Source organism: Vanessa atalanta, chromosome 17 (genome assembly GCF_905147765.1).
Source record: "Vanessa atalanta chromosome 17, ilVanAtal1.2, whole genome shotgun sequence".
NCBI lineage: Eukaryota > Metazoa > Arthropoda > Insecta > Lepidoptera > Nymphalidae > Vanessa > Vanessa atalanta.
In genome coordinates, this window is record NC_061887.1 from 2,260,889 (window position 1) to 2,287,961 (window position 27,073).

Consider the following 27,073-nt stretch of genomic DNA (forward strand, 5'->3'; position numbering starts at 1 on the left):
TATCGAGAATTCGGCACTACGACAACACGTAAGTCAGTAGGGTGACAAGAAATCGAGATATACTTATATGAACTCAAAATAAAATAATATTACATCGAAATAATTATTTATTTGTTACAATTACGGACAAGAATTATAATAATAAATTTAAAAATTATGTTTAAAATTATATATTAAATGCGCTTTTAATTAAAACTTGCTAATTTATTTTTTATGAACCTTTTGAATTCCTATCAACGATTACTACTTTCCTATGTTAAAATATCTATAGATAAGTGGTTATAAAATTATAAATTACTAGATTAAACTGAACTTTTATATTTCATAATGTCCAAATTATGTAAATTTAAAAAAAAAAAAAACATATTTTATCACAGGAAATAAAAATATCATTGATTTATAATTTATGTCTTGATAGACAATCAAAGGTGAGAACGTATCGAAAAAAAATAGCGGCCATCTAAGAACTTAATGATCTAAGAAAAATATTTATAGTCCTACGACTGATTGAAATGATTAGTTTTAAATCATAATGAAGGAGAAGTTATAGAATATTGTTATTAGAAATCAATTATACGATAAATGTAGGTAATTTTCATGACAGCTTATAAAATAAAAATTATATCCTACGAAAATGAAACAGTTTAGTCATCCTACACGGATCGTCGGCGCTTACGCATCTGAGGATATACCCCGAGCAGCGCGTATTCGGCGTCAGTTGAACGTGTGATTCGAAACGTTCCACATTTGAATTTTAATTTATTTTTAATTCGTGTATTTGTGACTTGAACCGCCAGTTCTGACATAATTGAGTGTTATAGTGCCACAGAGGTTAGTGTAATATTTTTTTCATAAATAATAAATTATTTTCTACATTATAGTTGTTATAAAAAATATTATTTATTAAATATTTGTATATTATCTTCATAATTTTTTTGTATATTTTTTTAGTTTTTTTTTTTATTTTAATTATATTTTCAAAAATTCGATTGATTATACTTATTAAATTATTATGCTGACATTTTATTCTTACGTTTACTGGGTATCATAATTATTATTTCACAAAATTCAACTTATTTATATTCATACAGCTTCTATTATGTTAACACTGAATTAGAATAATTCATAAACGCGTGTTCTATTGTATAGTTTTGAATTTGAAATGATTTGAAGTTTTGATTGAATTATAAAGTGTATTTTAGTACAAAAAATATTATGTTTTATCTTAAAAAAAAAAATATTTCAATATAAAATAGGTTAACCTAGAGTCAATATAGAGTCATTAGTCATGTCTCGATATAATTATACATAAAAAAAAAAGTTTCTTAAAAATATCTAGAAAGAGTTTTTCGAATTTCGAATTCAAAGCTTCGATCTCGCGCCTATCAGGTCATCGTACGTCTATTAGAATTAGAATGAAAGAGAGCATGGGACTTTATTATCTCAAACCTAAATAAACTGCATTAAAAAAAAGAAAGTATATTACTTGTTAATCGATTTTGAAATTAATAACACAAATTGTAAACAATCATTATCTTCATTGAACAAATAAAATTGACAGCGGTTTTTGACGCTAAGTTTTAAAAATCGAACGATTTGAAGAATTCTCATTTAGTTTGACTTTATTTTTATTTAACAAACACAACAGATAATAAAAAACTCATAAATCTAATTTGGAACAGCATTCGTGACGATGGAAGATTGTCTTATGTCATAAGTTTAACTTATAAACATAATACCTTTAGTATATATGTAGTGTAAAGTATATTTTGTTTATAGTTTAATCAATGTCATTGACACAATACTTAGAAACAAACAGCAATACTTAGAATTGTGGTCTTTTGGATTAAAGCATGTGTAAGCCAAGGCAAGACACGTGTCTTACCACCAGGTCATACGGCAGTCAGCCTCACAATTAAAAAACAAAACAATAACTTTTCTCTTAATGCGTTTGTTTTTATATCGTTTACGGAATAAAATTATATATAGGTAAGCTATAGTATATTTACAAACAATGTTTTTCCATGGCTCATTGAGTTTATTTCAGTCAGCTGACGCGTTAGAAACAACAGCTAACATCAATGAAACAAGGTCATCTTAGGTATAGCCTGACTTGGCATTTTTAAAATATATTCTATTACTTATATTTGTTCTTAGAAGAATACTATAATTTAAATTCCTGGCTAAATAAAAATATAATTAAAGAAAAACTTGATAATAAGATTTGTTTTTTTTTTTTATTTGAGGTGAAATGTCCGTCCTAAAATTAATTACTCTTACAATATATATAAAAAATACATAATTAAATCACATTATTAAAATGAAAAGAACTAATTAAAACGAAGCCATACTCCGAACACATGTGGCTTTCGAAGAAATTTCACGATAAGATTTCGAAGTTCAGATAAATATGTCTGAATTGGTCACACATCATGTATACCGTAAATTAAGTCGATTCCAGTATATTTAAAAATATAACACGAATCAACAAACATAACGCGTCTCTCAGTTTTTTAATCTCAAAATACATTAAGATGTTTCGCTAACATGAAATAAGCTCTCTGTCGAACCATTCAGTAAACAAACTCGAAACGCACCGCGGGAAACGATCGTAAAATCTTAGCGATATGTTACATTTGCTATAATAATGATGACGTTTATAGTATAGTTATGTATAAATAACCTAACCTATTCTACCTCAGTTCTTAGTTATGACCGAAGATTCCTTTTTATTTTAACTAACTTTCACCAATATTTTTCTCGATATAGTTAACTTGTTTACAGCCGCGGCTTAGCTTGCGTTTTATGGTTGATTGTCAGGTATTATTCACATAATATCTTTATAAATTATAGCCTTAGTATTATTCCGATGTATAATCTATATTATTGTAAAGTTTCATTAAAATCCATTCATTAGTCGTTGCGTTAAAGAGTAACAAACATTACATACAAACTTTCGCCTTTATAATATTTGTAAGGATAGTAAGGATTGTTAAAGTTCAATGTTGTAAGATGTCGCTTGTTGATAATGATATTGTCCTGACCGATTTTGGTGACGGCGACCAATCTCAAGGTTGCGTGGCTGCAAGACATATTATAGTAAAATAATTTGTGTTTATAATTCATCTCGTGCTCGGCGGTGAAGGAAAACATCGTGAGGAAACCTGCATGTGTCTAATTTCAACAAAATTCTGCCACATGTGTATTCCACCAACCCGCATTGGCGCAGCGTAGTGGAATATGTTTCAAACCTTCTCCTTAAAGGGAGAGGAGGTCTTAGCCCAGCAGTGGGAAATTTATTGGCTGTTAATGGTAATGATGCAGTACCAACGTGTTGACGTGCATTCCGAGGCACGGGAATGCAATCCCTTAAAAACTTTTAGACACGGGGCTGTTATTGTGCTATTTGGACCCAGATCCTCGGAATCCTAAATGTAGCCACTAGACAAACGGGGCAGTCCGAAATTAATAATCAAACCAATGGAGAAATCTTTATTCAAAATAAATTTTCACCTATCTATTATTATCAAAAACCAGTAGGGTTCGGAAAAAATCACCTTAGACTGAAATATACTCAATCAGATTGTATTTTGTTTTTAATAATTGTTTCAACAATATATCTATTTGTTTTGTATTTGTACTGAGTTTCTTACCGAGGATTCTGAGTAGAATTAATAGACCGAACTTTCACATGACGATTCAAAAATGCCTATAAGGCTACTTTTTCTTGTTATTGTTCAACGTCTGTTAGAATTTACTAGTTAATGGCATAAAATATTTATATAACTGATTTCTATAACAATGCTACATATTTATGTATGTAACAAAGATTTGCCTTGTCGTAGTCACGTTTGAATGCGTTATATCGATTGAAATGAGTTAATTTTTAAACTAAGTCTCTGACTGCAACGACCACCTGTTGCTAAGTGTTCATTGATGTATTAACCCATTTTGAATTGTCACATCAACATGTAATAGTTGTACCAGGTAGGCGAACGAGCAAATGAGCTACCTGGAACTAAGTGGTCACCACCGCCCATAGACAATGGCATTATGAGAAATATTAACCATTCCTTACCTTGCCAATGCGCCACCAACCTTTGGAACTAAGATGTTATGTCCCTTGTGCCTGTAGTTACACTGGCTCACCCTTCAAACCGGATCACAACAATACTGTGAACTGCTGTTTGGTTGTACAATATCTGACGAGTATACCTACCCAGATGGGCTAGCACAATGCCCTACCACCAAGTAAACCAACCCACAGAATCGCTATTTAAAGTTACTAGGAAAAAAAAAAAAATATATATATATATATATATGTATATATATATATATATATATATAGTTACTGTAATGTTAAGCATATTAGTTTATTATAACACATGTCACACGTTTTTTCACAAAATAAATCCTTAATATATATCGAATAACTATTTATAATCGTTTTCGTGGGTAGCAACATTTCTGCACAACACGGTCCACTTATCAAACACTAAACAAAAGTATTATACACCTAGAAGTTAAAAGACATCTTTACTTTCATAGGAATGAGTTATAGTGATGACTTGAATAAGTATATATCACAACTAATACACAGCTGTTGAACATGGAGTGGTCGTGAGAATATTTGTAACATTTTCGTTAAAATATGATATTGGTTTATTTTTCTGATTCGTATACTGTTCGTTTAAAAGAATTGACCTTATTTATAAAACCTAGCTTGGAATATAATTATATAAGTAAATGCTTATAATATTTTTATTTTAATATTTATGTATAGGGCATCGCCTATATATGTTACAAATTCTATTTTCTTTCCGAATGATAAATCAGTGATTAAAAAAAAGTTTTTATATAAACACCAACTGCGCCACATCTTTTATTTAATACCTAAATCATAATATTGAATTTATAAAAAAATTGCAATACATTGCATATTAATGTCAATTTAATTTATGATATCGATACTAATAGTATTAGATCTATGCCTAACTTAAAAAAAAAAAAATACGTTCCCGCGCTTTTTACGTTAGTTCAAAGAGTTATCATTTACACTAAAATTTAAAGATACAACATATATTAGAAATTTCATAACGATAGGTTAAAAGTTAGTGCAAACATTGTAATTAGCTTCAAATAAACTTTTATTAGTTCAACCTTGATACTATTGTAGTCATTTGAGTTTATGAATACCTACTAAGCACTATATTTTCATTACCGGTCTATTAAATCGACGAGTCCGTATTAATTAATATTAAAAGTGTTTAGATTTACACGCTGCCAGACGGCGTGGTAGATTCAGCAAAGCATAAAAGCAATTTAAATAATTTTAACATACAAATCAGTCAAATTTTTACAGTTCAGTGACTCTCATAGTTGCGATTCTCGAGTGTATATGATTCTCTATAACTTTAAGTGAAAGGGGGATGTTAGGATTGTCACATTAGTCAAAAGTACAAAAATTGTCTTTTTCAAACTCAAACTCAAATTCCTTAATTAAATATAGGAGCATTACACTTATCGATAAGCAAATTAAACACTACCACCGGTTCGGAAATGAAAATACTAATAATTAATTACATAATTATTTACATATATTGAATATGGATAGAACTAGCCAGGCATCGAAATAGGCAGGCTAGCCATTTTAGAAAGCCCATAGTTTTTGTTTAGATACGATAGAAGGCAGAGCAGGCTAGAGCAGGGTAGTATAGTTATACTCAACATTAACAGCCTGTAAATTTCCCACTGCTGGGCTAAGGCCTCCACTCCTTTTGAGGAGAAGGTTTGGAGCATATTCCACCACTTGCTCCAATGCGGGTTAGTGGATACACATGTGGCAGAATTTCGTTGAAATGAGACATGAGACAAATGCAGGTTTCCTCACGATGTTTTCCGTCACCGCCGAACACGAGATGAATTATAAACAAAATTAAGCACATGAAATTTCAGTGGTGCCCAGGCAGGTTTGAACCCGCAATCATCGGTTAAGATGCACGCGTTCTAACCACTGGGCCATCGCAGGTCTATTAATATAATAATAGTATAATTATACTCATGCTTCTTCAATTCTCGTTAATAGACATAAATATCATCTCAAGCTGTTACTAACTTAGGGGTAGAACTGTGGCAAGACCGTCTGGGTAGGTACGATTCACTCATCAGACATTCTACCGCCTATTAGCAATACTTAATATAGTTGTCTTCCGGTTTAAAGTTTAAGCTAGTTAGTGTCCAGTAGTTCCACTAGCTCACTAATCCTGAAAACCGAAACACAACAGCATTAAGTATAGCAGCATGTTAAATGAGTTGGCGGTATCCCAGAGGAGTATGCCCAACACCCCTACCATTAAGTAAATTCTACTTCATAGACGTCTTCATTAATTGTACATTGTATTTTTCTAAGAACAATAATATTATACAGACGTGTTTAATTAATTATTTGTACACGTGTTTATCCATCTCAATAAAACGAACAATTATTTATATTACATAAAAATATATATTTTTAATGACGTAGTCAGGGATGTAACACGACAGACTTCTAATAATTATTTATAATTAGTCGAACCTTGATGTTATTGAAATAAAAAAAAAAAAACTTAAATGTATTTTTAAGTCCAAATTATTATTACTACTAAGTCACAATTCATAAGAATAGTCAACTAATAGAACGTAGGGTTCAGAGCTATTTTGATATTATGATAGAGGCAGTTCGGAGCTACTATCTGTATTGTTTGTCACTGCTTGATATATGTCGTGAATGTTAGAACTACAGCATCAGAAAAGTACCAACCAAGTAGGTTGCCGTTAAAAAGTTTTATCTTATTTATTAGGTTTACTTACAATCACTAACACTTATACATTTATAGATTTTTTAAAAAACAAACTCGCTATTTAAGGTTAGAGAATACTTAAAAGTTAACGCAGCGTCCGAATAAAAAAATTAAAAAATCCGCGCAAAAGTAAAACGTCATGAAAAAGGAAGAAAAAAAAAACAAAAGAAATAAAAATATACTCCTGACGATTTATCGTTAACTTTATAAAAGTTTTCAATATATCATTACTTTGTTCCAGATAATCTATACACAATGGATCCTCTTGTAGTCGATGTCGTCCACTTCTACCCGAGGGAGAACGCGCAACCACACAATACCGTTAAGTAAGTTATCGGCGGAGGTGAACGACCCCTTTATATTTAACAGATTAATAGCAATTGCTGTGTATTCCTACAACACCGATATATCAGCCGAGATGGCTCAGTGGTTAGATAACGTGAATCTTAACTGGTGATCGCGAGTTCAGATGAAAACGACCATTGGAATTTTATTTAAATTAATTTTTGGTTTTAATTTTTACTTTCACATATTCAATATTTGGTATTGGTCACCAAGAAAATTAGAATTCGCCTTAATGATTTCAAAATTGGTAATATCTTATATCATTTTAAACTCAAATCTCCTATTTCAGTATATAAATATACCCATCACACACATAATTACACATAAGTACACATAATTATGCTAACATTAAATAATATTTGAAGATTCGAAGTGATAAACGATGAAAATCCTACCACTACCATCGTGCGACGTGGTCAACCCTTCAATGGCGTGGCGAGGTTCACGAGGCCATTCGACGAGAATGAGGACGTTGTTCAACTGGTATTCAACCTCGGTAAGTAATGTAATGTAATACTCGTGTATCCAAATTTCAGTCCTTTTTTAACAGAAATCAACCTGCTAATTATTATAAACTCTCGTGCACAAAGCCTACTTTAATCCATCACTATCATCGTCTGATGGGGCAGCAATTTAACGCGTCAGGCGAAAGGCAAGATGCTTCAAGAGAATATTCGCACAGAATATCACAATAGCTTTTTATATAGAATTTTGGTATACCAAATAATGTTTTATGTTTTGCGAATCTAGGAGACAAGCCACTAATGGATACTCAAGGTTCGATGATCTTGAAACGCGACGTAATTCCCGACAAGCACAGCTGGTGCGCCAAAATCTTGGACATACAAGGAGATACCGTGTCGTTTGAGGTTAGTCTATAAAATACTAAGACTATTTTACAAAAAGTTGCCAATCACGTGTTCAGTTTGAATGAAAAATAATATCGACTTTTTTCTGCCTTATTTAGATTTATTTTATATACTAACTAATCAGTTAGTAAGGCAGGGTTTATCGAGTTTAGTAGCCCTTAAACGTCATATATCTGGCAAAAATATTCCTTTTAAGGAAAATGATTGTATATTAATCCACTACGCTTCTTCGATGCATTATTTGCATTCGTAGAAGAATATTATCCAATAGATATACATACTTATACTTCTATAGTATGCCTCACGATGTTTTCCTTCACCTTCGAGCACGATGAACTATAAACATAAAGAACTTGCCAACTACGAGTTGTTTGTCAGGGTTAGAAGCTGTGACCATCAGTTAAGATCCCTATGTTCTATATTATATCTTTTAACCGATATATTTTCATAAAGAAAATCATACATTTCTTATCTCGATATGGCTAGAAATTTGCATACTTGCGTCTTATGTGGGGGGTCCAGGTATTCTGAAGTCCTTTCCTGTACTCCTTTGTATCCTAAATTCCATGATGATGATGGAGAGATAAACACGTGAATAATAACAAATTTGAATTTACTTATATGATATTAATTAGGATGACAAATTATGAGAAATATCTATTTCAAGAGCTGATTAATTTTTAATTGGAATTTCTAAATTAGAACTAGTTCATATAAAGATGACTTAACTACTAATACATCGGTTCAATAGTTGCCAATTCTATTTGTATCCACTTGTTCTCATTTCAATCGAGAAAGTGTTATATTGTAAATATTTTAGTTATATTAGAGTGTTCTCTATTTAAATAATATTCATGATGTCAAAGTAAAAGACATTTTTGTTGGTATACAGTGTATAGGGTTCGTCAAATCAAAACGAATCATCTCAAACAACAAGTTTGCTAGTCAAAATCAAAAATAAAATATACTTTAATAAAGTAGACTTTTACAAGCACTTTTTTAAAGGCAAAGCTACAAACGGTTAGGAATCTAGATTCGACTGAGAAGTACCGACAAGAAACTCAGTAGTTAATCTTTTGCAACATTTCAAATATAAAATTGTGTCAGCTATATACATATATTTATATTTATAACAGTTTTATGCCTGAAAGTCATAATATAGTGCAATCATCTGTGTTTATAATTCATCTCGTGCTCGGTGGTGAAGGAAAACATCCTGAGGAAACCTGCATGTGTCTAATTTCAACGAAATTCTGCCACATGTGTATTCCACCAACCCGCATTGGAGCATCGTGGTGGAATATGCTTCAAACCTTCTCCTCAAAAGGGAGAGGAGGCCTTAGCCCAGCAGTGGGAAAATTACAGGCTGTTAATGTATGTAATGTAATGCTGTTCAAATACTGTCTAGAAATGCGCGCAGCCCTCGCGCACGCAAACAAGATGTCATAGTGTAGTTAGACGATTAATATAAGAGTAAAGTTAGCAAATGAAATACAAATTTATTTATTTTTTTAATAATTTAGACCTTTAAAAATTAGTAAAATATTTTATGGCTAAATCTATCAGACAACCAACCTATAGGATCTCTGTCAAGAGGAGAGACAACTTAACCCTAGCAGCAAGACCTTTATAGGTTATATATGAAAGTCACACATGATACATACATTTCGCATCTTGTTTTATCGAAAATAAAATATCAAGACTAATCGGCAATGTGTATACCTACAAAATGTGGATAAATATGTTAATCCAGTCAGTAACAAGAGAATTTTTGTTTCTTTATTTTAAGAAAGAATCAAATGTTTAACACTTAAATATGCATACTAGGAGTCACTTCAAGGTTATGTTTGTTCTTGTACAACAAGTTCACGTAGCCGGAATACTGGTTCTACCTAAATAGTTAAATTGATGGTTGTTAAGGTTGTTTATGTAAAATTAAATCGAAATATTTCAATATATATTTGGTCGAATGTTTAATTATATGTATGTTATTTTGGTATGCATTTATTAAATAATTTTATGTACCGGTTGTTTATGATTGTGTATTCTTGTCTGTTCGGTGTCTATACGTCCGTACGTTCGAATTTATCTCAAGTATAATGAGGAAATTTTTACAAGAGATTACGGTGAACCTTTTTTAGTTTAATAATGACTATAATGAAGGTCGAAGATCACCGACAAATTTTGGGGAGAAACGTACCCGCTCCTGTTTAGTAGGTAAACAGCAGCTCCTACTGCCAAACAACCTTACATGGCATAAATAAAAATAGACAAATGAATATTCATTGCAATTAACAGTAAGACGAGCGACAGTTATCAATTTCACATAATATAATACAAGTTTGCGATTTACATAATAACAAAATTTAGAAAACGATTATGAGAAAATTATTAAGGATGACGTTTAATTTATTATCATTACACGAATATTATTGCTATGATATAAGTAAATGAGAAAATGTTGCTTGTATAATAATTCCATTAAATACTAAACCTGTTTCAATAAAAATATGTGAATAGGATTTAGCCACGACTGGCAATTGTGTTAAAATAAAAAAATAAAAACATATAATATTATGATTTTAAAATGACGTTAAATTTGCAATCCTGTAAAGCACTCGTACTTTGCTGTTTTTGGTAGGGCTTTGCGCAAGTCTTTCTGGATGGGCAGCTCTCTCATCATAAATTCTTCTGCCAAGCAATAATACTCAGCATTACTGTGTTCCGGTTTGAATGATGAGTCAACCAGTGTAACTACACCAGTGGTGGACCCTTATCATCAGATGGTATTCGCCCGTCCGCCAACCGATGCCATAAAAAAATACCCGCGGAACTTGAATAGTATTTTGTAGCTTTAAATAGTTTGTTAATGACGATTCAAAAGTGCCTGTAAATGCCTACTTGAATAAAGTATATTTTGATTATGTTGACAAAGTCAAAATCTTCATTAATTTTTTATTGATTGTCCAAAATAACGTTCGGAAATAAATATCCCAGACCTAAGGAGAACCAACTAAGAAACACAATGTTTCCTTTTTTAAAATGACTTTAGGTATCTTCCTGACGAATGATAATTTCTATCGCTAAGGTTCGTTTCTATGTGTGAACATTTGTATTGATAATATTCCACAGTTTATAATTGTTGCCAATATTAAATCAATAAATCTATTTGGTCATAGGTTTCAACTCCAGTAACTTTGCCAGTGGGTTGCTGGGCTCTACGTTTGGTCACAAGTTTGAAGAGCAGCCGCGCGAGAGAAGTCTATGACTATGACCAGGACTTGTACATCCTCTTTAACCCATGGAATCCAGGTGAGAAGTTTTTGATGACTGATGATGATTAGTCAGATATTAAAAAGTTGAGGTCTGCTTATATCAGTTAAGGCGGTTATGATTGCATAGTTTAAAAGTTGAGAAAAAATTGGAGCAGCCTGTAAATGAGCTCAACTGCTGAGCTGAAACCTCACCTCCTTGCTCAAATGCGGAGTAGTGGACACACATATAGCAGGTTTTCATCCGGGGCAAGTTTCCTTTCGACGTTTTCCTCCATTGAAAAGCACTATATCTATAAAAATATTTTATTTATGCGTCAATCACGTAAAAACTTATGATCGTATAGGTATGATATTATGACCAATCGGAATCGTCCGCAGATGTTCTTCCCGCTTTTTTATGTAATGCTTGTATATGCTACAACTGACGGCGTTCGATTAATATATTTCCGAAATTATTTGGCCATGAATTTAATTTTCGCTTCTGGACATTTTAGACGATCAAACCTATATGGAAGACGTGGGTCTTTTACAAGAGTACGTGCTGAACGATGTTGGCAAAGTGTGGGTCGGTCCCATCAAAACTACAAGAGGGAAGCCCTGGTTCTATGGGCAGTTCGATAGCGCTGTGTTACCAGCTGTCATGTTTATGCTGGACAGAGCTGACATACCTTTCCACCAGTGAGTAGTTGTTATTCAACAATTTTAATTTAAAAAGAAAAAACTTTTTTGTTTGAGTTTAGTAATAACAGCATACATTCGTGATAAATCATTCTCTAGTTCTGAAATAATGCAAAGAGAATATCTAATTGACATTAAACACTTTCATAGCCGCGGAGACCCTGTGAAGGTATCAAGGGTTATTTCCCGCATCGTTAACTCTAACGATGATGCTGGTGTGCTCGTGGGGCGTTGGGATGGAGAGTATGAGGATGGTACTGCTCCATCTGAATGGACCGGCTCAGTGGAAATTCTAGCCCAGTATCTGGAGACGCAGCAGGAGGTGCCTTATGGTCAATGCTGGGTGTTTGCTGGTGTGGTTACTACAGGTACGACTAAAATCCCAATTATTAAATAATGATTCTGTAATTTGTAAATGCGACCCTTTTGGCATGCCATAAATAAACAATAAACAAACAAACAACACTTCTGTAAAGTTATGTTTATTTAAGGAAATCTTAAAAAACAAGCTCAACAAAATTTTATTCCTAATTCAAGTTGAGTTAAGTGCAAATATGTATGTGCAATTTTACCATAATTATATTTGAGTATATTATGTGTCTATTTACTAATTATTCTTATTATAATTTATTTATATGTTTGAAATTTTGTCTACCTTTGCATACAACTAACTTATAATTAAAAAATTCTGACTCACCTAGCAATTAGTAAACATGTTAATGATATCATATTAGCCGAATCAAACTAAATTATTAATAAATCTGCATCACCTGTATCCGTGTCTCTCCAGACCAACTTATTACGATGCACAACACATACAAAACAACTGTCCTTGATGTAATCATTTGAGGATGCATATTAATATTCTGCAGAATGTTTGTTTTTAACAAGTAGATTACGTGCTGATCTAAGACACTTCTAAAATGCACTAGCTTATTTCGAATAATGATATTACGTAGTGTAACTCTAGCGTAATAAATTTATTTATTTCATTACATCATCCTATCTGGTTAAAAGCGTGCAAAGACTGACTTATCAGTAAAGCGATCTTTTCCAGGCAATATTTTTGAAGCAAACTTATATATAAGAATAAAATAAATAGATCGAGCTAATTTAGACACTAACAACAATTCAAGTATTTTTTTTTTATTTGAGTGGTCTAAACATTAATTGTTTGTAAACTTCATGATAATATTTACGCAGATAAAGGTTTTTTTTTATGGCATTGGTTGGCGGACGAGTATATGGGCCACCTGATGGTAAGTGGTCACCACCGCCCATAGACAAAAGCCCCGTAAGAAATATTAACCATTCCCTAACATCACCTATGCGGCACCAACCTTGGGAACTAAGATGTTATGTCCCTTGTGCCTGTGATTTCACTGGCTCACTCACCCTTCTAACCGGAACACAACAATACAGTGTACTGTTATTTGGCGGTAGAATACCTGATGAGTGGGTGATACCTACCCAGACGGGCTTGCACAAAGCCCCACCACCAAGGTTGCCAAGATTAGACAACTACAGTTACTACGTGTAATGTATCTAATATTATTCGATCTATAACCCGAGACAGGTTTCATTGCTTCGTGGCTAGCACATAATAATGAGAATTTATGGAAATAATAAGCTCCGCTAGCATTGTTGTTGTTTTAAATATTACATCAGTTTTTTTTTATCAATTTTATTAGCGCGCGAGTTTTTCTTCCTCTTGTTTGTCGATATGTTGAAACAGATTGGCTCATTTTACAGAAATATCTTTCGACAGAATATATGTTTTATTAACTACCAACTCAACTCGAAAAATTTAATAAGTTTTTGTAATCATATATTGTGATTCTGCAGTATGCCGTGCACTGGGTATTCCATCACGAGTGGTGTCAAACTTGGTATCCGCTCATGACGCAAACTCATCCCTCACCGTTGACAAATACTACACCGAGAACATGGAGGAGCTGGACTTCGACCCCAACAACCCACAGGGAGCTGATTCGATCTGGAACTACCACGTGTGGAATGACGTGTGGATGGCGAGACCTGATCTGCCACCGGGTACGTGTTTTTCATTATATTTGGTACAATATACTTAAAACTAGGGAAATGTAAATACATCTTTTAGATTGAAGACCAAAAGTAAAAATATTGTTTTTCCGACTAGGAAAGTTCAAGTTCTTGGCTTTTTTCGACTATATGTGCAATATATAAACCTTCCTCTTTAATCACTCCGTTTAAAAACCGCATTAAAAATCTGTGAGTAATTTAAAGGATCTAAGCGTACATATGGCGACAAGCGGCTCAAATAAACACGCAAACAAATTTTATATCGTTGCTTTTAACCTCACTTGTATTTGATTAGCATTTTCAATTAATTTTAAACAGGTTATGGTGGCTGGCAAGCCGTAGACGCTACGCCTCAAGAAACATCATCAGGAATGTACCAATGTGGTCCAGCGCCATTAGAAGCTATAAAGCAGGGTGTTATCGGTTTCAACTACGATGTTGAGTTTATGTTGGCATCTGTTAACGCCGATCTCATGAGGTGGAGGAAAGACCCTGAATCGGAGTCAGGATATTCGATGGTCGACACCAACAATTACCAGTAAGTAGAGTACTGACATTAAGTTCCGACCCATTCCCAAAGGAATTCCAAAAATTTTCTGTTTTGTTTGAAACTAAAATGTTTGAAAGACATTGCAAACTAGATCTATATAATTCTTTTTGAGGCGTTTCGTTTGTTAATGAGAATGTAATTTTTTAGTATCGGCCGTATGGTCCTCACGAAGAAACCCTTCGTGTTCGACCCTCTTGGGGATGAAGATAGACAAGATATAACCGCTGAATACAAACACAGGGAGGGAACTGCATCTGAAAGATTGGCTCTAATGAACGGCGTGCGGTACTCCGAAAGGGCAAAGAGGTAAAATATTTCTTATATATGAGATAGTTATATGTATATTAATTGGATAAAATGTGGCTATCAAGAGTTCACAGCAGATTGAGTACGATGTGAACCGAAGTTTTCAGTTCAAACCCAGAGAAGCACTTATGAGATTTTTTATTATGTATTACAACTTAACTTGAGTAAACCTGAATGATTAAATCCTGTAAAATTCACGTGTCAAATTAACACCAAACTTTTTTCCTAAGCGTAGGTCAAAGACTGATCCAGACCTTAAGCCAACGACTTTCTGTAACGTATATTATAATATTTTTATAGAAAATAGACACAATTTTCACCTATTACATCCAAGGCTTTTATCGTAATGTACTTAATAATGAAATCATTATTTGTACGTTGCTTTAAATAAAATTACGTTTTAATGAGTTTGAATTTCTATTAGATATTACGCCGTCGCCGCTAATTCCTCTAGTGACGTGACGTTCAAACTCCGTGACATTGACACGGTACCCATCGGCAAAGAGTTCAGAGTAATCGTTGATATCGATAACATGTCGGACGAGGTAAGTTCATCGAAAAATCTTTTATAAAAATCAAAATAGTTTTTTGAATGCACTAATTTTCGTTTGGGCATGAAGCAGAAGATCTTTGCCAGTTGATGGTGGTTGACTTACTATACTTAATGTTTATTACGAAGCCATTACTGTATAGTCTGTATGTATATATCTATATATAAGTATCTATTATAAATTACGGATTGAAAAAAAAAAAAAAACAAAAGAAAAATGTGTGTATAGCTGTAATAGCTAATATATTATTTGTCACGGGTTTTGCTAGATGGTTAAGGATTAGTGCACTTAAAATTGAAACCAAAACCATTTTTTTGGAAAAAGTAGTGATATTATTATTAATATTATATTATAGGGTCGTAACATCAAGGCCGCTCTCACAGCGACCAGTGTCTTCTACAACGGCGTGAAAGCGGACATCGTGAAAAAGATCGAAGGAAAAGTTTTCGTCGGTCCTCAGAAACGTAAGTGATCCCATTAAAGTCATTAAAAATGTGGCATTAACATCTCATTCGTTTGCATCGTTTGTTTAGAAGCTTAGCGGACGGCCTGGTTTCAAATCCTGTGTCCAGTAAAAAAATTGTGTTTTGTCGTTTGGGATTTGGGAGTTTTTTTTTAAGGAGATTTTTTGGGAGTTTTTAATTTTAAAGATTGCTTCAATATGCAAATATATTTTATTGAAGTACTACTTTTCAAGCATTTTATATGGTTAACGTAATTTCGAACAAGAAGAACCGGTAAGCCACTGTTTTTATTTAAAGAATCAGAATTCATTAATAAGTGTCATTTTTTTAGATGAACAAGTCAGCATTCTCGTCCAACCAGACGACTACTTGCCCAAGTTGGTGGAGTATTGCAATATGAAGATCTCAGCGATGGCCATTGTCGACGAGACCAAGCAATCTTGGGCAGACGATGATGATTTCCAAGTTTTAAAACCCGACATCAGTATTAAGGTGAGATGAATAATGAATTACGTATCTTTGTTGAAATTTTAAATAATTATGCATGATGCATAATTGTCTTATTCCAATTTGTGATATTTGCATGATTGATAAAGACAATTTATTGTTACTCTTATTACTCTTACACTTTGATAATTTTAATGTGAGCGTAATAAAATTTCTACTTTTAAAATCGTTTGTCCTGGCTGACTATAGACGCACAGCCAAAACGCAGTGTGATGGAATAAGGTACAAATCTTCTTATTAGAAAAGGTGAAGTCTTTGTCTTTGGAAAATAAATATCGTCTCGTTCCTCACATCAAAACTCCTTCCTTGTGGCCTGTGCCACTCGTAGTAGAATCTTATCAGCTCGATGGGTAATACTCGCGAAAACTTTATTAGACGAAATTTTGAACATGTTTTACTTGGTGGGAGAGCTTTGTGCACGCCTGTCTGGGTAGGTATCACCAACTCATCATATGCCTGGCCGTCTACCTTTGCCATAAAAACCATTCTCGACCCGCAGTTCAACGAGGACCTGATCATCGGGCAGCCGGCGACGGCGGTGCTGTCGTTCGTGAACCCGCTGGAGCGCACGCTGACGGGCTGCGAGTTCCGCGTGACGTCACCGGGCGTGGCGGGCCGCACGCTGCGCCTCGCCGCCGCGCCCGCCGCGCCGCACGCGCTGCTCAGCGCCGACCTGCCCGTGCTGCCCAACGTGAGTTCCCGCCGGCTTCCTTGCTCTTGTCTTTCTTGTCACACTATTTCATGGAGGTGGAGTAAACCTTCGTGAGGGATCGTGAATGTGTCGGCTGATAATGTTAACACCTTCAATCCTTTTCCACGTTATCTCATGATTGAGGGTGAAGGAAAACTTCTTCTTTTACTTTACTCTTTCTAATTTTCATCGCCTCGTTAGATAAGTTACTCATAGTTTTTAACGTCTCTATATTATAACAACTATTTCTTTTCAGAAATTGGGCATGATTAACTTCATTGCCACATTCAAGTCTGTTGAACTGAAAGACATTAACGGCTCCGCTACCGTCGAAGTATTCGAAGGATAAACGACTCTATTACATAAAATATAAGGTTTAATTTGTAAGCATACAGATGTATTTACTCGTAGACTTAAGAAAAGGTGTATTTTTTAACAAATACGTATATGAGATTAGTCGATGTGCCATACATGGTACATAAGTAAATAATGGTAGCTGTTATTCATTAATGAGATTCTTTATTTAAATTTAAGTGTATATATTTATTTTAAAATGAAACCGCTTTGAACGAAAAGATTTGAATGCAACTTTTTATATGTAGCGTTTCTGACGCAAAAACGATTTACTTCCGTCACGCGTGCCAGTAATGTCATATACATTAAAAGATCGAAATAAAAAATATTTTTAAAACCAAATGTTTTATTCAATTCCATGCAATGTACAACATTTTCGCTTACACCGTAACACGAGACATTTTGTTCTGCGCCCACTACCTTAAAAAACTATACGTGTAAAAGAGACAAATGCATGTAAGATATGTCTCTCCTTTACAATTATTATTTGAACCACAAACGTACACATTGAAATTGGAAAATCGCATACAAAGAAATTGCATAAACTTACATTATAATTTTCAAACAAAAATAAACCTACAGCCCATTCCAATGGCAGAAGATTTACATATTCGATTTGCTAAAAATCCTCCTCTATTATGCATAAAAACAGTTCTTGGTTAAGATATACTTATTTTTACTTCTAACTACTTATAACCACAGTATATCCACATTAATTTTACTATAGAATCCACGATAATACCATAGAGTATTATAGATCTCGCCAAATGACGTCATCATAATATCTATTCAAGGTCTAATCTGTTTAGTCGTCTTTACTCCAGCCGTTGGAATAGGCTAGTTACAACCACGAAGAGGCGAGCACACATTTATTGAAATAAAATTATTGTCGCTTGCTATTTCAGCGATTTTAAATCAAATAAGTTTTGGGTAATGTGTATCAACCTTTAAATATACAATTGTGAAAACAGGAATATAATATAAACAATGTATTTCCCTCACGTATTCGTGACTAGTTAATCGATGAAACATTTATTCTTACAATATTGGCAGTAAAAGTGAGAAAGACTATAGAAAAAAGAATATTGTCTATGCTACTCTATACTACGTACAACATTATTTGGATATAAAAGTTATTTGAATTATACATCGAACTGTTTGTAACGTTTATATAGATTTAATTTTTTATTGATTTCAAAATCATTTAAAAATGATTAGATATTGATAATCTGACATTGTTTAAACAGCCATATAGGTAACTAAAAACTACACTCGCCTATATTAGACTTATCTTAGTCCATATTTCTCAAAATAAAAAAAATACATGTCAATTCTTATGACATTTAATTTGTTTTTATTGTTCGTGTTAAGTTCCAGGAAAAGGTATTGAATTGTACAGCCTTAATAAAATTTTTTTATTTGACTTTGTATCAGCTGTATTTGATGTATAGTGCGACTTACAAACTATGATCATTGGTGATAGAATGAACAAGTAAATATTAAGAGTTATCTTCGTGAATTCATTACATAATTAATTGTATGAGCATTGTTTTAAACTATGTAAATTTAATGTAATCAAGGAACTTACGGACGGCAAATAATCAACTTCATTATGCAATGGTATATTAATAATAAACATTGAAGCTATTTAAGTTTTAGCGAATGTTTCACTATGGGTTTTGTTTAATAGAAATTGCTTAAAAACGTACACTTATTAAAATTAATCAATATTAATGAGTGTTTAAAAATATTATTGGGACGATATTAAATCCACCATTAAACTTTTAACAAAACATTTAAATGGACATTTTGATAATGTTGCCATACAAAAACTGTTAAAATAATCTTTCATAAGAATTAACTGACAATTAATTTTAAATGACAATATTTGATTAGGTAACTAATACCTAAAAATATTACGATTTTTGTAAAACAAATGATATTTGTATTTCCTTTATTCAATAGTACTGCCAAAACAAAAATACTAAATTAGGATAAAAATTAAAAAAAAAAAAAATCCTGCAAATTATTGATAATAATACTTACAATAAATTGTTTTAACGTCTTTTAATAAATAAAATTCACAGTTGTCTTAAAATTAGAAAACAGATTATATAACTCAATAATTACTTTGAGTAAATTTCTCTTATAATCTACATTTATTACTCGTGTCTACTATCTATGTAATCAACAGAAAACATTTTTGGAATAGTTGTTGTAGATAAATATATTTATATTCTACTAAATACAATGACTCGTGTTTATTGAGAAGTTTTGACGACTTTAACATTATAAAGGTTCTAATCAAATATTTTATTAATTTATAAGAAAATCTACTTCCATTTAAGTATAATTCGATACATGTATATCATAGACTAAAATTGAATTTTTGCATTATTTCAAATGTACTTTATTTTCGACTTTGCATTAAGATCGAGTTCAATTAACCCTCATTTTAATTTCTCTACCAAATCACTGAGAATCTGATTTCGCCAAACATATACTGTACATCGTTCTGATATCGACTCTACAGCTTCTTGATGAAGTTGAAAATCATCAAAACTAATTAATTTTTACCTTACCGGTTATGACCTTGGCGTACTCCTCGTAGAATTTTGGGAAGAACTGTATCACGAAGTATACGAGAGTGAGGTAAGCGATGATGGCAAGCGTCAAAATCAAGTCGAAAACTGCTGGCTTCACACTGAAATCAAAGATTAAAAAAATTAATACACACGAGTATGCAAATAACACGATTATAATTATTTTTTCTACTCTGATAAAGCATCTTTTATTTGAAATCCAACACGGCACATTTCAATAGTATATTTTTTCAATAGTATATTGTGACGTCACGACTAGAAATTCATTGGTCAAATTTATAAATAAATATTCTACAACATCAAATACATTACTGTGATCCCAATGTAAATAGCTAAAGCACTTGTGTTATGGGTAATGTTAGAAAACTAAAGAACTTGTTCTACATCGACTCGGCCGGGAATCGAACCCGGGACCTCGGAGTGGCGTACCCATGAAAACCGGTGCACACACTACTCGAGCACGGAGGTCGTTAATTATCATAGGCAGTGTTAGAATGTATCCGGGGGCACCTGTAGACGTAGAGCAGCGCGCGCGTGGGCGCGTACAGCGCGTACTCGGGCTCGCGGCGGTCCACGCCCGGCGCGCCCAGCGACACCTCCATGTAGCGCGACAGCGCGCGCTCCAGCGCGCCCGACACGCCTGCGGACACCGCACGCTGTACTATCGATACGCACCCGTACGTATACGTGTCTATTCTATCGATCATTTCGATAGTTTCGTACTGTCGATGACCAGTGACTTTTTCGACAGTATTCTCTCTATAGATTAATAATTTAGTAGCCGAGTAGCGAAACAATATTTAGGTAAGTTTATTAATTGTTTTACTTGCATTTGATTAAATGTGCAATTGAATCGATTAAATTTTCAATAAAGAGAAAAAGATTTAATTCATTTCGTGCAAGCAACGCTATTGCTACTGTCATTTTTTTTTCATCGATAAAAGAAGAAACATTAAAATATACACTTTTATTACTCATATTAAAAGAAACAAATAATATCACTGGCTATCGTCAAACCAAGCTGTTATCAATGCTATTGTTGTAATATGGCGTCAATTCAAATGTCATTGATCGAGAGATTTAATTATGTATAATTAATTGATAATTACATATTCATTATCGATTCGTGAAAAGCTTCGGTAAACGCAATCTTCGTCGAATCGAGTAAGAGGAGTTCGAAAATAGCTTAAATATATTCTTTACAAACCTCCATTAGCTGTTGTCGTTATAATCTGTGGTGCTCGGGATTGTGATGATAGGTATTTGTACCAATGTCTAATGGACGATTCGTCTACGGTCTGCAAAACAAATATAAAAAAAAAACATTATTCACTGCTAAATGAAACATACTTTTGGTCTGAATTATTGTAAAATATAATTATTTCAACATCATGCTTCCCTCGATCGTATGTAATTTTGTTTAAATGAAGAAAAAATACTAAAAAAGAAAAATAGTAAAAAGTTTACTGTTTATATCGCAAGTACAATAATGTAAGCGATCAGATTGCTATATAGAATATATTTTTTATATAAAAATAGATGTTGGCATCTGTTTGAGATTTATTTAGGATTTAACATATACATCTACTTAGTGGTAGGGCATTGTGCAAGCGTGTCTAGATAGGTACCACCGGCTTATCACTACATTCTACCACCAAACATAAATACTTAGTAATATTGTGTTCGGGTAGAAGGGCGAGTTTGTGTAAGTGCAGCCACTGAGGGACATAACATGTTAATTCCCAAGATTGGTAGTGCATTGGTTTTGCAATGAATGGTTAATATATTGTTACAGCACCAATGTCTATGGGCGATGGTGACCACTTACCAACAGGTATTTAAAAAAAAAATTACAGAGAAAATTTATAGTATCCACTTAGAATAACTCACCGCTAGATGGCGCTCTGACATCTATATCTTTCAACCGATCACCATGACAATTATTATACATAAAAATAGGACAATTTCGTTTACTAGAATTGATATTAAATTATACCATAAAGTCTTACCAGTGCGTCGTCAAACAGCTCTGAATCCTCTGTGTTTTCTTCGTCGGTCAAGTTGTAGATGTGCGAGGCGAGTGCGCGGGCCGTCACCTGCACGTTGGCGATGAGCGTCTTGAGTGAGCTCTCCGAAGGGGTGTCCAACACTGTGCTCCGGGATGGATCTTTGTGACTCTGTAAAAATAATGAAAAATAAATTTAATAAGTATCTTATGCTAATATTGAATTCGACATAATATTTATTACTTTCTTCTATTATTCTCTGCCCACTCTTTTTGATAATTATAATTTATATAAAGTATTCCAAGTCCAATTCTGAATAAATAGAACCCAATTTACCTTTAGTCTACATCAAACAAAGGAGAAAAGGCAAAGAAGTATCTTAACATTGAAAAGTCAATTAGAGTGAATTAGTGAGGGAAAAATTATTTATCTGAGGAATAAATTATACAGGAACGAATTATAAATTGTTTATTAATTATAATTATAATATAAAGATAACCGTAAGGCTGTGGGCAAATATTGAAGGAAGAGAGCTGATAGTGGTGTACCTTTGAAGATATCCAGCAGTGGACTGACACATACTGATGGTGATAATTATTACTAACTAGCTGTCGCCTGCGGCTTCGATCACATTTTAGAGGTACGGCATCGGGTGTAAGATATAGACATAAAAAAACAATGTTTATATGACCTTCTTAGGAGTTCAAGCTTGCTTGGTAACAAATTTCATCAAATTCGGTTTACTTGTTTGGCTGTGATAGAGTAACATACAGACAGACAGTCAGAGTTACTTTATTACATAGATAGACATAAAAGAAAAATCTATCTATCTTTAAATTAGTTGCAATGTTACTAATAATCTGCGATGAGTTTTATACGAAAATAACCTTGTAAGGTTTGCTCTGCATTATGTTTTTTGGAAATGGATTAAGTAACAATATGTTCAAACCTGCAAAGAACTGAGCGTAAACGCAGTCATTCTCCTTATACTGAATCTTTCATGGTGCCATGCGAGTAGCTCATCAGCCAGGTTGATCTTCTTATGGACAAGCGGTACGCCCAGTCTTGATTTCATGGATTGGGCAGGGGTTCCAGCTTTAGGTGGCTTCGATACGTGCATTGTGAGCGGTCCAGATGATATAGAGTCCAAGCACATTGCAAATGATATATCCTGTTGAGAGAATTGTACATTTTTTTAATTTTATTATGGCAATAAACGAAAATATTAAGATTATACATACTTAAAGAATTTCTTTTATAAATCTTTCCATCCAACTCTAGAATTTGTCCAAATTCCAGATTTGTATTTGGATCCAAGTCCATTATTATATTTAGTTAAAATGCATCTTATTATTATATACTAACTATTTTTTAATAATTTTTATTTTTACTTGTAAGAATTTAACAAAAAAGATTTATAGATTCATATAAACAAATGAAATCTATTAAAATTGGGCAATCCGTTACCCACCTGTAGCAAAGATGCGTCCGATGAATCCAGCTGTTCCTCCAACCACTTTTTAGTGGCAAAGTAGTTCAATGAATGACCGGTCGACATAAGAACGAAGACGAGAGATGGGCCACCGCGAACAGCAACAGATGAGTAGAGACGAGAGAAGATACGCGCTAATTCCAATACTGCAACTGCACCTGAAGCGTTTGAGTCAGCACCGTTGGAGAGTTCCTGTCGAAAAAAGTTTACAATTATCAAGGGCGTAGTCAGGTGGACGCATATATTCGTAAGGAAAACCCAGTGTTCATTGTATTGCATCAAATATAATAAATTTGTGACTGACCGGTATAATACTTGAAGAATCGTAATGTGCAGCAATCACAATAGTCTGAGGTGTACTAGATCTGCCAACCAGTTTTCCATGAATCGTCACGGGCTTGGAGTCAATTTTCTGAGGATTTGGTGCCGATACAACTAGAATAAAAATTACAGCTTTATTACTATAAAAAAAAAAAAATTGGCTCATTTTCTACATATCAACAACTCATACAAAAGTAATGTACACCAATTACACAAGTATTCCTTTCTAATAATTAAAATTTAATTAAATCAAACATTTTAGATTCTCAAGTTATTTTGGAAAAGGAAAAAAAAATAAAAGGAAAAATAATATTATAGTATATAGCACAAAGTCATAGTACTCAACAGGTAATACCTTATTATGATATAATAAATATTTAATTTATTTTGTATGGAATGGATAATGAGTATTATGACAGTATAGTCAGAAGAGAATTAATAATCACTTAAAAAGCTTGTCAATTCTTACCAATCTGATAGCCATTAGACGAAACAGTGTTAAACATGGCTTCAAGAGCTGTTCCAGATTTATCATCAGTGATGAAGCTGTGCTGCAGATCTTTGATGATGTCCTCAAAGTCCGGAGTCCACTCAGCGAAATAGACAGGAGCACTGATTTCTTGCTGCATCATCGCCATTTCCAAAAGTTTAATATGCTGAAGGAAAAATATATTATTAGTTAAAAATATTGATGTTTATAATAGATAGCTGTGGAAATATTAATAGAAGTAATAACAATATCAAATACTCAAAAATTTAAATTATTTTACTATGGCAATCTTAAAGTTACATTATGGCAATACAAGAAAATATTTTAATAGGTCTTATTATATTTATAGGATAAGAATTATGTAAAAAGTATAATTTTATCTTCAAATCAAATATTGTTACTGTAATTTCAAATGGCACAAAATAGAATCAAGCCCTAAAGTGTAAATACAAATAGTTAAATGCCTATTATCTAATTCATTTAATAATAATCTACACCCATGATTTTATACACTACATATTTTCACAGGTACATAATTGTCGTGGTCAAAGTTCAAGATAATTATTGTGGAGAAGGTCAAAAATGTAAAATTCAACATAATTTGATTTTCAGATAACTTTGGTCCTGCCTTAAAAGATCATATATCCCTTATTGTTTAATAACTGGTATTATTATTGCATAAATAAATCAGTCCAGTAACAAAAACATCAGAGAAACTACATTCAAGTTCATGGTAAGGTGTCGTCCAAGAACTCCTTGACAGAAAGTAACATTTATCAACCATTAAGTCTTTATCTATTCATTTGAAAGCAGTAAATTCCAATGTAGTTTGAATACACCTTGATTATTGTAATACACCAGTTTATTACAATTTTACTTCAAAGACAATAAAAAAACTGACCAACTTTGATAGACCTGTGATTTGGTAGAAGTGTATAAAATGTTGTCTGATATTCGTTTTATTAGTGTTTTTTTTGACCATGCTCTTTCACTTGATTTACAAAAAGATTTGACTTGATATATTAATTTTATAAGTGCGTGGAATAAATTTAGTATTTAGAGATTAAATTCAAATATAGGATATAACAATAATGAAACTAATGCTATTCCAATTAAAAGAATCACAAACCTCTTTTTGCTCATCTGTAAGCATTGTGTCATTCTTTGGCAACACTAGTAGCAGAGCTCCAGCCTTGTTGCGGGTTTCGACAAACTGGTCAATGGTAATATCCTGGATACGGGCAACGACACAGTGACGGGACATGCTCCAGGAGGTCAAGGAGCGGCCTTCGAGATTGAAGCTTGCACTGCGGCATCCTATGTTAAATACATGAATGTACAATATTATTTTCTCATATTTAATTTTGACTATATAAATAGAAAATATTTTTTTATATATTAATATATAAGACCTGTTTCCAAATAACCAAATGTATGAAATCAGTACAAGTTAAAATTTTGACTTTCTAAGCACCAGAAAAAATCAAAGCATCTTTATGGCATTGAAGTCTAGAAAATTAAATATATTGCACCATCATAATCATGTCACTTTGTATCATTAGACTGTTTAAATTATATGCTAATTACATGCAATTGAATGTTAGGTTAATTTTAAGGAAATTTTAATTTAAACAAAACATAATTGTCAATTACAATGACTTTAATGGGAAAAGGTTACGTAGTTTCGATATTTATTATAGTTTTATTTCAGTAATTAATAATAAATACAACATTCTTAAGATTATTGTAATGTCCTTATTATGGAGTTAAACATTTTAAGATCAACGATATGTACTTCGACTATCACTAAGCAAACATCTCAATATGAGAACAGTTTTATGAAACTAGAACTTAAAGATAAGATACTATGTATTTTTTTTATTCTAACTCGAAATTCTATAACCTCAAAATATATCGATTTCCGATATTATAAATGGGACACGCAATTATCAATTACACTCACCATGGGGTACGGTGTGTAGATCGTATTGTTGCATTCTATACACAGAAAATTCATGTGAAGCGGCAACAGGGTTCGCGGGCGACATTATTATAAAAATTGGAAAAACGACTAGCAAATAATACGGTAGATATCCTTTAAATATCTCCGCAAAACCGTCCGCTTGATCGAGCCACATTGTAGCAACTGTTTTGTATTCACTTTTAAATAGAATTAACACAAAATCAATTTTTATCAATACAATCCCATTAACGAAACCTTACGTGTGATATTTCGGTCAATGACATTTACGTGACTTGACAGAGATAAAATGATAAAAGTCTATTGTCTATACTTTTCACATTCCATTTTAAGCTATGGAACTATCAAGAAATATTAAATATATATTATGTTAAATATTGAAATATTTTAATATCATTAAAATAATAAACAATTTTTGGTATCAATATATAATGCAGTTATCTTATATTTGATATTTTTACTTAAATATTTTTAAAAGCAGCAGCAGGCATGATTTAAACATCTGTATATAGGTATGAATATTTTTATTTTTCCTTACTTGGCACCTGTGGTTTCGAAACGACAGTATTATAATAATTTGAATGAAATGATTTGCTATTATATATATTTGATTATACAAAATGAAAGTTGAATTAATGTTTATCATTTTTACCTTCTATCTTAGGGATTCTGAATAAGGTTATTTTTAAA

General features: G+C 32.7%; 2 protein-coding genes across 2 annotated transcripts; one reads left to right on the forward strand and one right to left on the reverse strand.

Annotated features, from left to right (window-relative positions):
- Positions 1-683: 683 nt before the first annotated feature.
- Positions 684-17,832, forward strand: LOC125070299 (hemocyte protein-glutamine gamma-glutamyltransferase-like). Its single transcript, XM_047680100.1, has 15 exons — positions 684-831; positions 7,081-7,165; positions 7,550-7,680; positions 7,935-8,053; positions 11,233-11,365; positions 11,823-12,006; positions 12,157-12,374; positions 13,852-14,058; positions 14,386-14,605; positions 14,765-14,923; positions 15,348-15,468; positions 15,830-15,938; positions 16,270-16,430; positions 16,945-17,136; positions 17,393-17,832. The coding sequence occupies exons 2-15, from the start codon at positions 7,095-7,097 to the stop codon at positions 17,483-17,485; spliced, it is 2,118 nt and encodes a 705-aa protein (XP_047536056.1). The 5' UTR covers positions 684-831; positions 7,081-7,094; the 3' UTR covers positions 17,486-17,832.
- A 1,745-nt stretch (positions 17,833-19,577) lies between these two features.
- On the reverse strand, positions 19,578-26,639 carry LOC125070301 (nicalin-1). Its single transcript, XM_047680102.1, has 10 exons — positions 26,366-26,639; positions 25,532-25,719; positions 24,382-24,568; positions 23,896-24,026; positions 23,571-23,783; positions 23,049-23,270; positions 22,103-22,270; positions 21,301-21,391; positions 20,604-20,733; positions 19,578-20,194 (listed from the first exon to the last, which is right to left on the reverse strand). The coding sequence occupies exons 1-10, from the start codon at positions 26,538-26,540 to the stop codon at positions 20,053-20,055; spliced, it is 1,647 nt and encodes a 548-aa protein (XP_047536058.1). The 5' UTR covers positions 26,541-26,639; the 3' UTR covers positions 19,578-20,052.
- Positions 26,640-27,073: the final 434 nt, after the last annotated feature.